The sequence below is a fragment of the Ursus maritimus genome, unplaced genomic scaffold (genome assembly GCF_017311325.1).
Source record: "Ursus maritimus isolate PB19 unplaced genomic scaffold, ASM1731132v1 scaffold_3, whole genome shotgun sequence".
In the NCBI taxonomy this organism is placed as follows: domain Eukaryota; kingdom Metazoa; phylum Chordata; class Mammalia; order Carnivora; family Ursidae; genus Ursus; species Ursus maritimus.
This window is the reverse complement of record NW_024425563.1, coordinates 86623156-86637305: the sequence shown is the minus strand read 5'-3', so window position 1 is coordinate 86637305 and position 14150 is coordinate 86623156. Positions and strand designations below refer to the sequence as shown.

General features: G+C 39.1%; 1 protein-coding gene across 1 annotated transcript; it reads left to right on the top strand.

Moving 5' to 3' along the window:
* The first annotated feature begins 9607 nt into the window (after positions 1-9607).
* CCDC71L (coiled-coil domain containing 71 like) lies at positions 9608-13776 on the top strand. The gene has a single exon (XM_040644384.1). It carries the CDS (start codon positions 9608-9610, stop codon positions 10298-10300), a length of 693 nt encoding a protein of 230 aa, XP_040500318.1. The 3' UTR covers positions 10301-13776.
* Positions 13777-14150: the final 374 nt, after the last annotated feature.

Genomic DNA, 14150 nt, shown 5'->3' with positions numbered 1-14150 from the left:
ACTAGATACAAGGAACAAAGAATTTTAGTTAATTTCAGGCCTGGCTAATTTTATGTTGGACCAGTTTCTTGGTCCATTTTCCATTTGGACAATTTCTGATTTGATCAATCATTCATCAGTAAATGTTAATATACAATGTTATGTTGTAGATTTACTGTCTTATTTATTTAACTGCCTGTTGTCTATTTTTCATTTCTTTATTTTCATTTCCTGCCTTTCTCTGGGTTAAACATTTTTTTAGAGTTCTATTTTGATTTATCTATAATTTTAAAAATTTATTTTTTAATTCAAGTATAACTAGCATACAGTGTTATGTTAGTTTCAAGTGTACAATATAAGGATTCAACAATTCTATGCATTACTCAGTACACAAGTGTGCTCTTAATCCCCTTCACCTATTTCACCCTTGCCCACCTTCCTTCTGGAAACCAACATTTTTCTTTGAGAGTCAATTTTTTGTTCATCTCTTTTTTTTTTCTTTGTTTGCTTTGTTTTTTAAAGTCACATATGAATAAAATCATAGGGTATTTGCATTTCTCTGTTGGATTTATTGCAGTGAGCATTATTCTATACCCTCTAGATCCATCTGTGTTGTTGCAAATAGCAAGATCTCATTCTTTTTTTATGGCTGAGTGATATTCTAGCACATGGGTTTGTGTGTGTGTGTGTGTGTGTGTGTGTGTGTGTGTTTTTTTTTTTTTTTTTTTTTTTTTTTTTTTTTATCCATTCATATATGGGTGGATACATTGCTTCCATACTTGGCTGTTGTAAATAATGCTGAAATAAACATAGGAGTGCATATATCTTTTCAAATTAATGTTTTGTTTTCTTTGGGTAAATACCTAGTAGTGGAATTACTAGATTGTATGATATTTCTGTTTTCAAAGTTTTTTGAGGAACCTACGTATTGTCTCTCACAGTGGTTGCACCAGTTTGCAGTCCTACCAACAGTGCATGAGGGCTCCTTTTTTCCCCACATCTTCACCAACACTTGTTTCTTGTCTTTTTGTTACTAGCCGTTCTGACAAGTATGAGCTGATATCTCATTGTGGTTTGGATTCGTATTTCCCTGATGATGAGTGATGTTGAGCATCTTTTTATGTGTCTGTTGGCTGTTGTACATCTTCTTTGGAACATTATCTATTCATGGCTTCTGCCATTTTTTAGTTAGATTATTTTTTGGTGTTGAGTTATATAGTTTCTTTGCATATTTTAGATATTAATCCCTTATTGGATATATCATTTGCAAATATCTTTCCCATTTAATGGGTTTTTGTTTTGTTTTATTTTGTCGATGGTTTCCTTTGCTGTGTTTAAAAAAAAAAAAAACTTTCTATTTTGCTGTAGTCCCAATAGTTTAATTTTGCTTCTGTTTCCCTCACCTGAGGACACATATCTAGGAAAGTGTTTCTCCGGCTGATATCAAAGAGATTACTGCCTTTGGTTTCTTCTAGGAGCATTTTATGGTTTCAGGTCTCACATTTAGGTCTTTAATCCATTCTGAGTTAATTTTTGTGTATAATGTAAGAAAGTGGTCCAGTTTCATTCTTTTGCTTGCTGTCCAGTTTTCCCAACACCATTTGTTGAAGAGACTTTTTCCCATTGTACATTCTTAATCTTACCTTTATTGTTCCAATTTTAGCGTATGTGCCACCATAGTGAGCACAATTTATCTACAGTGTTTTGAGTATGTCTTTTTCTGTAGGCTTTTAGTGGCTGCTCTAGGCATGATGCCATATATACGTAACGTACTGCAGTCTGTCGGTGTCATTTTACCAGTTCCAGTGAAATATAGAAAACTTACCTCCCTTTATGTCTCTTTATCCTCCCTGTTACTAATGTATTTGTTTTAAATATTTCCTTTACATACATTTAGAACCACATTGAAAAGTATTATCATTTTTACTTCAACTGTTGTGTATGAGTCTACTTGGGCTGCCATAACGAAATACCACAGACAGTGTGGCTTCAACAACAGAAATTACTTTTCTCACAGTTCTGGAGTCTGACAAGTCCAAGATCAAGATCCCATCTGATTCAATTCCTCACGAGAGCTCTTTTCCTGATTTGCTGATGGTTGCTTTCTCTCTCTGTCCTCACATGGTAGAGAGAGACAACTCTGGTGTCTCTTCCTCTTACAAGGATACCAGCCCCATGGGAATAGGGCCCCACACTTTTTTAACCTTAATACCTGCTTAGAAACCCTGGAGGGGGTCACCTTAGTGGTTAGGGCTTCAGCTTATGAATTTGGAAGAGCATATCCAGTTCATAATAACCATCCAACCTAATTTAGCGAACTCAATAGGAAAAGAAAAAGTCTGTCATGTTTACACATATATCTGCTTACTGTAGTTCTTATTTCCTTCCTGATGTTCCAAGGTTCCTTCTTTTTTTTTTTTTTTTAAAGATTTTATTTATTTATGTGACAGAGAGACAGCCAGCGAGAGAGGGAACACAGCAGGGGAGAGGGAGAGGAAGAAGCAGGCTCCCAGCGGAGGAGCCTGATGTGGGACTTGATCCCGGAAAGCTGGGATCACGCCCTGAGCTGAAGGCAGACGCTTAACGACTGCGCTACCCGGGCACCCCCCCAAGGTTCCTTCTTTTATTGGTTCTCTTCTGTTAGAGAACTTCCTTTAGCCATTATTTTGCTTCATGTGAGGAAAAGAGCCATTTCCTCTTTATTGTAGAAGGGTATTTTCACTGGGCATAGGAATCTGGGTTGACAGCTCTTTTCTTTCAGCACTTGAAAAATGTTGAGCCACTTTCTTCTGGTCTCCATGGTTTTTCTTGAGGAATCTGGTCATTCAAATGGTTTCTCCCTTACAGTTAAGGTGTCATATTTATCTCATTATATTCAGGATGTTTTCATTGTCTTTGGTTTTCAGAAGTTTGACAATGATGTGACTTGATGTGGATTTTTTGGGCTTTATCTTATTTAGGTTTGTTTAGCTTCTTGAATCTGTAGGTTTGTGTCTTTGCCAAATTTGGAACATTTTCAGCCATTATTTCACATTATTTCACATAATTTTTCAGTCCCACTTTCTTTCTCCTCTCCTTGCAGGCCTCTGATGACACAAATATCAGATCTTATAGTTCCACAGGTCCCTGAGGCTCTGTTCTGTTTGGTTTTTTAGTCTGATTTTCTCTCTGTTGTTCAGATTGGAGAATATTTATTGTTCTGTCTTCAAGTTCACCAATTCTTTCCTCCATCCTCTATTCTTCTAGTGAGATCAGACCATTTACTAAGCTCTTTATTTCAATTATTGTATTTTTCAGTTCTAAAATGTCCACTTGATTCTTCTTTATATTTCCTTTTTCTTTGCTGAGATGTTTTATTTCTTTATAGCAGCTTTTTCTTTTTTTGTTTCAAGAATGCTCATAATTGCTTGTTAAAGTGTCTTTATGATGGCGATTTAAGTAATTGTATATATATTCTTGTGTGTATACAATTGTATATAATTCTAATGTATATAATTGTATATAATGCTAACATCTTTCTCATCTCAGTGTTGGCATCTATTGATTGTCTTTTTTATATTCCATTTGAGATCTTTCTGGTTCTTGGTATGATAAGTGATTTTAATAGAAACCTGGATCTTTTGGATATTGTGTCATGATACTCTGGATATTATTTAAACTGTTTTAGCTGGTTTTCTCCAACACTGTCCCAATAGAATGGGAGGGATACTGCCTCTGTACTGCTGAGTAGAGGTCCAGGTTTCCTACCGTGTCTCCGGTGTCACCCAAGTCAGGGAAAGAGACGTCTCAATTCTGCTGGATTGGAGTAGGCATGCTAGCTCCCCACCAGACCTTTACTGATCTATCCCTGGCTGGGAGGGATAGAAGGATCTTGTTACTGCTCTCCCCATTGTCTACACTGACACTATGGGGAAGGAGTGCCTCTTTACTGCCCAGCAGGGATGAGAGTTGTGATCCCCTACTTAGCTTTCTCTGACACTGCAGCAGGGTTAGTGGGTGCCTTTTACAGCTGGTGAGGGTAAAAGCCATCGTTTTTTTGGGTGGTGTTTTGCTGTAGTAGATGGATTATTTTCTAAAAGTGTTTTGTCTTGCCAGGCTGCTCCTTTCCTGGACCTATAGTTAGAACAAAATTTTGTTGGGGCTTTTTATATCTACATCTGTTGGCATTTCTGGGTCATTGGCTTCTCCAGCAGTCAGTCTGAGATGTGTGTGGAAAAGAGAAAAAAAAGAAAATCCAGAGAACTCATTGCTGTGTTATTCTTTGGGCTCTGAGGTCCCTAGCCTGTCTGCTTTCTCCTCTCCATTTTTCAGTCTTCTTATGTTCATTGCATGTCCAGAGTTTAAAGTTGTAAGTAGCAGGAGGAATAGGTAAAGTCAATGTATTTTATCCTCCTGGAAGTAGAAGTCCTAGCCTCTCAGTTAATATGGTCTTTCTGTATTTCACATTAGCAGTATTAATTAGAGCATATCAGAGCTTTGAAATAACTTTTGTAGAAAAGTCTAAATTACTTTAGAATGGTTCTAATGAAAAGGCTGAAATTTTTCTTGATGAGTCATGCTCTGTTTAATTTCATTTGAACTAAAAATTAATGCTATCTCTTTGGACTAAATACAAGAACATTAGAAATGACTCTAGACTAACAGAAATCTAGGTTCTAGTTCACAGTCTTCCACTATCCAGCCATGTGAACTTGGGTAGATTTCTTGGCATCTCAGTATTCTCATCTGGATTAAGAGTGTTGAGCTCATTAGATGATCTTTAAATTTCCTTCTAGCAATAGTATTTGACTTTCCTCTCAACAATTTATTACTTAAAAAAAATCTCTAGGCTCCCACCACAATACAGGGTTTGAAATATATTGGTTAAATCAAGTAAAATACTTACGACTTGATAAGAAAAATAAGGATAGCTATTATTTATTGGATGCTTACTGTGACCCAGGCACTATAGTAAGTGGTTTATGAGTGTTATCTCATCCAGTCTTCAAAACAATCAATTAAAATAGAGATTATATCCATTTTATAGATGAGGAAATAAGGCTTAGAAAGGTTAAAAAATATGTCTCAGGATATTTTTTTCCTGAGGATTTTTTAAAAATAAAAATCTACTTGATTCCAAAACTGATGTTCACAACCACTTATATATATTTTTAAAACATAGCTTTTAAAAAAACTGATGTGTAGTTGATATACAATGTTATATTAGTTTTAGGTGTACAAAAAAGTGATTTGACAACTCTATACATTATGCTGTGCTCACCACAAGTGTAGCTGTCACCTGTCACAATACAAGACTATTACAGTACCAACGATTATATTCCCTATGCTGTACTTTTCATCTTCATGACTTATTCCATAACTAGAAGCCTGTACCTCCCACTCCCTTCACCCATTTTGCCCATCCCCCACCCTTCCTTCTGGCAACCAGCAGTTCTCTGTATTTATGGGTGTAGTTTTGCTTTTTTGTTTGTTCATTTGTTTTATTTTTTTAGATTCCACATATAAGTGAAGTCATATGGTATTTGTCTTTCTTGGTCTAACTTATTTCAGTTAGCATAATGCCTTCTTGGTAAATCTATATTGTTGCAAATGACAACATGTTATTCTTTTTAATGGTTGAGTAATATTCCAGTGTATATACATACCATTTCTTTTTTATCCGTTCATCTACAGTGGACACTTGGGTTGCTTCCGTATCTTGGCTGTTGTAAATAATGCTGAAATAAACATAGGGGTGCATATATATTTTCAAATTAGTGTTTTTGTTTTCTTTGGTTAAAAACACAGTAGCAGAATTACTGAATGGTATGATATTTCTGTTTTTAATTTTTTTGAGGAACCTACACATTGTTTTCCACAGTGGTTGCACCAGCTTGCAATCCCACTAAAGGTGCATGGTTCTTTTTTCTCCACATCCTCACCACACTTGTTATTTGTCGTCTTTCTGATACCGGCCATTCTGACAGGTGTGAGGTGATATCTTATTGTGGTTTTGATTTGAATTTCCCTGATAATTAGTGATGATGAGCATCTTTTCATGTGTGTATTGGCCATCGTATGTCTTCTTTGGGAAAAGTGTGTTCGGGTCCTCTGCCCATATTTTTCACTGGATTGTTTTTTTGCTATTGATTTGTGTAAGTTCTTTATATATTTTGGATATTAACCCTTTATCAGATTTATCATTTACAAATATCTTCTCCCATTTTGTGGGTTGTGTTTTTGTTTTGTTGATGGTTTCCTTTGCTGTGCAAAAGCTTTTTATTTGGATATAGTCCCAGTAGTTTAATTTTGCTTTTATTTCCCTTGCCTGAGGAGAAGACATATCTAGAAAAATGTTTGTAAGGCTGATGTCAAAGAGATTATTGCCTATGTTTTCTTCTAGGAGTTTTATGGTTTCATGTCTCACATTTAGGTCTTTATTTCATTCTAAGTTTATTTTTGTGTATGGTGTAAGAAAGTGGTCCAGTTTTCCCAATACTCTATATTGAAGAGATTATCTTTTCCTTATTGTGATATATTCTTGTCTCCTTTGTCATGAATTAGTTGACTATATTCACTTAACATACACTTTTTATTTTCTGACCACTCTTCAAGAAGCAAATTGTTTTATAGATGTGGGGTCTTAAAGCAGAGGTCTAGGTCACTAGGAGATGTATTTTATTTTAGTTTTCTCCAACCACTTTATTCTGCTTGGATTTATTTTTTAAGCTATATTACTTATATATTCAGAAAATATACAGATATAGCTAGTGTTTTTTCTGTTCATTCTCATTATCCACTACTTAGTTATCTGATATAGGAAACATCGTGCCCCTTGAAAGGTAAAGGAATAAACTCAGGATTTCAGACAGTCATTCCTTAAGAACAAAAATTTAATTTGACAACTTTCCATAAACTTTATAGTGTCTCAGGACAGTCCCAGGAACAGAAGAAATGTATTATCTTTATGAGTAAATTTTACTTACTTATAGAGAATGGGTAAGAATTTCAGTTAATCTAAAGCTAGAGGTCCAAAAGAAATGTAAGAGAAAAAGAAAGAGAGAAAACAGAAGAATAGAGCAGACAAATGCCATGTTTAAAAGTATATGATAATTTAAGCAATTTAACATGATACTAATTCCTAAAAATATTACATAAAATGGTTTCATTTTAACTAAGTTAAATGAGCATGTATTGTAAAAGAACTGTTTAATACTTTGCAGTTTGTTGAAATCTCATGTTTTCTTAGAATCAAAATTGCATTAAAGAAAGATCTAGCCTAGCCTCTTAATTGAAATCAAATCCGTAAGTTTGTATAGATGCCTGTTAAGTATTTATGTGGCAAAAGACCCTGACGTACTTAGAATATGATTAACATGGAAGAAAGGGAGTAAAACAAAATGAGAAGCCAGGAATACATAAATCCTTATTTTACCCTCTTCTTTTATTATGAAGTCCCCTTATCATTCTGCTGGCTCACTCTGAGATTTTCTATGTCAGTCTGCAGGGGCATTCCAATGGAAGTTATTCAAATTTCACATTACTGTGTGTTACCAGAACGATCAAGAAAACTAATTGTGATATAAAAAGTTGTAATATTTTTTTTTATAAGGACTTAGGAAGCTGGTAACTGGCTCCTTAATCTTGGTCTGAGATCAGGTGTGCTTTTTTAGGAAAATGATTTTCTCTTCAGAAAGTTGCCATGATTTTTGGTAGGCAGAGGACTGGTCTCCTGACACGAAGTTCTGTTTGTGCCATAAACCCATTGTGTGGGGAGCGTGCTCCGGTGTATAGAAACAACTTGCAAATCGTTTTGGTTTAGTGTTTATTGAAATTAAACAATCAAAATATTATCTGGTTCAAACAAAATATCTGTTTAGCCCAATACAAGACTGATAAAAACTGCTCCATTCTGGGTAGAGTTGAAGTAGAAAGAGGGGTACAGCTGTGTCCCTTGGTCACTTCACTCATGCATTAAGCATTTTCTATTGAACCTCTGAGTCTGGGCAGCACAATTTGAAAAGCCTCCAGTGAAATATAAAGATCACTAGGTTAGGAATGCAATAACCTAAACCACAGTCCTGGTCCTGCTATCAACAAGCCGTTATTACTGAACCTCTGTGGGTCCAGATTTCTTCATCTGTGAAATAAGGAGACCGAATTTGGTATCTTCCAGCTCAGATATTGGAGGGAACTATTAGCAACTGTATGCAAATCACTAAACTGTGTTTTATCAGTTTTCTACTGCAAAGTAAGATGCTCACTGAAGGATAAAATTTGCATGCTTACCTTAAAGCTTAAGTATTGAGAGTTTTTTTTAACCTTAAAAATTTAAGGGAGTTAAGAGAAAATTGCATAATAAATGTGAAATATAAAATTATGCTGTTCTAAGCAATTTCACTATATCCTTCTTTCTCACTTCATTGCAAATAATCAGTATTTTACTGATTTACTTAAAAAACACGGAGTGCCCATTAGAGTGCCCGTCAGGATAGAAAAGAGGACTAGCAAATGACCGCCATTCTCTAAACCTTCATAGTTCTCCCCTCAAACACAGAAGGGAATGTGTTCTTAATGTATTATTATCAAGAGAACATTTTTGATTGGGATGCTGCGTCTCTTCTGAATGATAGAGATGGTGCTGCAAATGAACATATTGAAACTAAAGTGAAAAGTGAAGTGCAGTCACTTCGAAAGAACTACATATTTGAAAACATGGATATTTTCGTTAAGGAGAATGGCTTTGTTGTAATTGATCTCTGATCAACTTGAGCAAAGAGAATTATTTCGTGTTACAAGCATAATAGGCTTTGCTTTCCCGATAAGCAGAGTATCTCTTAAATATGAAGATGGTTCCATTGTCTAGAAGGACATAGTCTCACCAATGCTTCCCGTATTACCTGAATGATTCTGGATTATTGTTGGTTGCTTGAGATGGATCAGGGCCAAAAGAGGGAAGAGTTGAAGATGCCAAAAGAGGTCTTTGAAGGTTTGGAAGGAAAGACCCATTCCTTCCAGATTTACCCCCAAATTCCCTTGCTGTGATAGGAGGGACAGCCTTTGGGCAGTTCTCCCTTTGTTATGCACCCAGCTCCATCCACAAACGCACCCACTCACTCTGTGAGGGACTCTCCCCAAGGTGGAGCTGAAGTCCACCTCTTACTGTAGACATGGCATCCTCCCCACACACCCACCCAACTGTTGACTGGCGTTCAAGGGCCACCACCACCACCCACCCCAGCACCATCTTCCAGGAACTGGCCTCTCCCCCATTAGTCCCCGCCCCTCTTCTGAGAGCACCCAATGGGTGGAGTCGGGGCTGTGGTGGGAGGGGCCCGAGGCGGGCGCATTTAAAGAAAGGCAGAGGGCGAAAGGAGGCTAGAGAGGAGAAGAAAGAAACCAGGGGGCCAGGCGCCGTCCAATGACAAAGCCCAGGGGTGGGCGCCGGCCGCCATCTTGTACCGGGCGGCAGGATATTCACCCGCGTCTTCCGCCCTCGGAGGGGGAGGGGCGGCGGCCGAGGCGAGAAAAGTAGCGAGAGACGCGCCGGCCCGGAGGCGCCAGCAGCGGCCGCCGCCGCGGAGCCGGACACGGGCGGGGGCGGCGGCGGCGAGACCCAGCGAGCGCGGGCGGCCCCGAGCGGCCTCCGATGCGGCGCAGCGTGAAGAGGCGGCGGCGCCGGCCCCCGGCGGCCCCGGCCCCGGCTGCCCCGGGCGGCGGCTTTAGGGCCGGAGGAGGGGCCGAGCTGGAGGCGCGGGAGGAGAAGGTGGTGTACTCGCGGTCGCAACTGTCGCTGGCCGACAGCACCAAGGCGCTGGGCGACGCCTTCAAGCTGTTCATGCCCCGCAGCACGGAGTTCATGAGCTCGGACGCGGAGCTCTGGAGCTTCCTCTGCAGCCTCAAGCACCAGTTCTCCCCGCACATCCTGCGCAGCAAGGACGTCTACGGCTACTCCTCCTGCCGGGCCCTGGTCCCCGACCCCCCGCCACCCCCCGCCGCCCGCGGCCAGACGCGCAGGCCGCCGGCCAGGAGGAGGCGCCGCGGAGCCCGGGCGGCCGCCGCCCGCCGGAGGGGGTCCCCGCCGTCCCCGCCGCCGCCGGCCCCCGAGGACAGCTGCCCCGCCAAGCCCGCGGCCCCCGGGCCCTGCTTCGGGGGCCGCACCCTGGAGGAAATCTGGAGGGCGGCCACCCCGACGCTGACCACCTTCCCCACCATCCGCGTCGGCGGCGACGTGTGGGGCGAGCGCAGCCTGGCGGCGGCGCGGCGCCGAGCGCGCCAAGTTCTGCGAGTGAACCTGGAACCCGTGGTGAGGCTTCGCCGCTTCCCGGTGCCCCGGGCGTGAGTCGGGGCCCCGGCGCCGCCGCCGCCCCTCCGCCCCGGGACGGCTTCCGCCTGGAGGGATAAACAAGTGACAGTCGAGTGTTTACAGATCCGGCCTGGACCGCGTCCCCTAGTGCACTTTACGGGCGAAGAAGCACCGGATGGTCTTTCCCGGCCCGCGTCCCCGGGATGCGGCGCCGCCGTCTGGGACTCCGGGGCAGGTGTGCCCTCTGCTGCCTCCCAGCACCGGGTTTTCGGAGGGAGGAGACAGATGGACCCGCAAGGGAGGTCCCCTTTCTTCCTAACCCCAGATTGAGACGTCTCCAGGACTATAGGGGCAGATCCGTTTTCTCCCTTTTGGACTCTCTACCTCACTGGTCTGGAAGTCCTCCGAAGTCATTCTTTTTCCAAAGGAATTTGGTTTCGTGCTTGTGTAATAAAGCTAGAATTTACTTGCTGTTCATCCACCTCCCTGCTCCCCCTTTTCTCTTTTTTGACTGCCACCCCTCTTTCTGGAGGAAGATTGAATATGTTTTTTTGAAAGGTGTTGCACTAGTTTGTGCTCAGGGTATTCTGAATCCCAGTCGTTTCCGAATTTCAACTGGATTCCAAAGCTTTGACCAAGGATATTTTCTAAGAAATTCAAGCTTATGACTGTTAATAGTGTAAGGATTTGTATGGCTTTGAATTTCATGGGCTCAGTGATTACAAACAAAGAGATGCAACGTACAATTGTTTAAACATTTTTGAGGTTGTTTCTAAAGATTTTATATTGAAATTTAATGTTTATATTTACTGAGCTCCTAAAGGAAATGGTAGAAACTCATGAAGTTTTGTTTAGGAAAAGTTGACTTGTTAAATTCTTTTTAATTGAATAAAATGTAAAGTGCACTGAAACCACATGGCTTGTGATAAAAAAAGAATGAATTATAAAGAACTGGTATTGGTTAAAGAGATGGATGGAATCCGATTGGAAATGATTTGGCCTCTTTGTACTAGCCTAACATACAGATCTGGGAATATTTCAAGGATAATTTATTTTAAAATGGAAATCACGTAGACAAAATGAGTATGTGTAAATGCTGTGATTAAAATGCCACACAGAATACCCATTGGAATTCTCAAAAGTATTAATGATCTAGAGGGGTGGGGCATTTCTTGGTATCAGATAACTGGTGGAAGTTAACTTTGGGCAAAATAGATTTTCCTTCCTTATTTTTGTTTTTGTTGTTGGATAACAAGAAATGTCCAGATCACTGTCCATCACTCTTAAAGACATCATGATAATTAGTTGACTGTTTAGCTTCACGTGTTTCCTTTATTATCTTATTTCCATTCATAATTATGTTTGCAGTTATTGGTCTTTTGTTTGACAGCTGAAGACCACAGGAATTAAACAGGCGAGCCACACAAGAGTACTGACCCTTCTTTTACACTTTTATAATAGTGTTTATATCATACGGCCCAGTGTGGGATTCTTGACTATCCAAGTGCCTTTGGTCATTGGTGGCAGCAAGACTTAATGGTTTTTAGCCAGTGGTGCCGCAGCCAGATTTTACTGCAATATCTAAAGGGTCAAGTAGTGATTTTGTACCACTATTATTTCAAATTTAAGTATTCTGCCATGGAACCATCCATACCAGGCTGGAACATGACATATGAAATCTTCAATATTAAGGTTTCTCTCTGCTTGGCAGCTTCTTAGGGGAATAATGAGAGTTGCGATTTTGACTCTTGTGTTTTTAGAATTCAAATGGCATAGCTTTCTGAAATGAATTTTTCAAGTTTAATAGTTCATAGTAGGAGTTTTGTGACTTTAATTTCAGTGTTCCTGTTTTGTAAAAAAAAAAAAAAAAGAAGAAGAAAAGAAAAAAGATATATATGACTTTATGCCAGTTTCCCAGTAAGCCTCATATTCTTTTATTCACTACTCAATGATAATGTGTTGTTACAAATACTGTCACATGAGTAAATAAAAGTGAATAATTACTTAGAAAATGGAGAGTGTTAAATTATATTTGTGTGATAGGAAGCTTATATATATTCTTTTGGTTATTAGCTTCCATTGCCAATTGTACTTAAATGCATAGGGTTTTCTTCCCCTCTTCCCAAATTGTTAACTTTTTTAGCTAATTAGCACCTGAGGAAAAAATATGTATTTGTACCACTTCACTATTGTATATAATTTTATAATTAAAAAATAAATCCAATGGCCATATTAGAATGTAATTTCAACATATAGCTTATCTAGATAGCTTCCCAGAGGATTTTGAAATTAGATGTAGCTGGGAGGATAACTTTGCTCAGCACAAAATTGAAACATAACCATTGACACCATGCATTTATTTTAACTGAGAATCTTATTTTTTTCCTCTTATGCCTTGTTACTTTAGTGCACTTGAACTTGCATAATGCTTCGGATTATTTGGGCTATCTGATTTCAGTTTGGATCTGATTGCCCATCCTAAATTCACTATGCTATTTATCTGGTCTATTGAAAAATCATGCCATTTCTAGTTGGCGAAATAATATGTAAACAAATCTTTATTTTTGCCAAGTTTTCTTTAGCAAAACCTTGCTAAAGTTAGTTGTTTTACAACGTATAAAATGTGAAGAAACAACTAATATAGTTGATTAGTATATAATAGGAAAATGAAAGTATTTTATGGATACTTTTGGGCAGAATGTGAAAAGGAACTTGGCACGGTGGCCTTTATGATGAGGCATTCATTTAACTGTCTTCTAAAGTGAGTCTGTAGCTTAGCTTGTATATAGTTTTTTGGAAGTCTCATGATCTTTATTCATTCTCTTCCCTTTATATCTCACATGGCACAAGTAAAGGGGGAAGCTAGGAGGAAGTTTATCACCTTGCTATGCTCTTATTGAATCTCGAGTGCCTAAATGTGGTGAGCGGCACCTCAAATAACCTTTTGAATTCCTGATGTCATTTTTATCCTCCTGCTTGTCAACCAGCAACTTATTTTTCCTTACCGAATCCAGTAATGTTCTGATTGTTGAAGGCAAGCTTCATTGTTGTTAGTGCAAAGTGTCACTGTTGTGGTGTGTATTTATTTTGTCCAAGTTGGAGTACCCGATTGGACAAGTGTAATTTAAGCTGGTGGCTGACACATACTGATTTGCTATGTGCAAATAATAGTACTATTTTTCTGGAAACTATTCAATAAAAACACATGAAAAATATTTGAATACAAAAAATCTGAGTAATTTTGAACTCAAAGTTTTTGTTGTTTTAAGGATTGCCACAGCACTCTTTACATTGGTGTTTTTTAATGGACATATATACATATATTTACTTTATTGATGTGTTTAAAATATTTTTTGATAGACTGTTATGTCTTAAGTGCATTAGAAGGCAATTGTTTGTAATGGAACTGAATTGTTTTCTTGGACAGTTTGATGTGCGCATATGATTAAGATTTACAATCTGGTTGTACTTTTCTTTTTAATTTATTAACTGTAAATAAATTTTAGAGAATATACAGTGTCTGGTTTTTCTAATGATGTTGAAAGTTTTTGAAACGGTATTTTATGTTTGCATGTGAATTGGGAAGGATTTTTACAGTGTGATATATTTTGATTTCTTTTGTGGACTTCAGAATCCAGGAAGTCCTGAGATAATGTTTTCTGCTATGTTCGGAGTCAGTGTTACATCAACTCCGACGATCTAGTCAGTCTCCAGAACAGTCCTTCATGCCCAAACGCAAGCCATTACCCAGTTTGCCATCAATAAAGACTTTAAAAATGCCTCAAAATTCACTTTTGAGTCCTGACCCCGATCTCCCCCCCCCCCCCCCCGTGGTAGTGATAAAAGGTCTAATGCTCATGTTTTTGCATATTACGGAAGAAAGTAG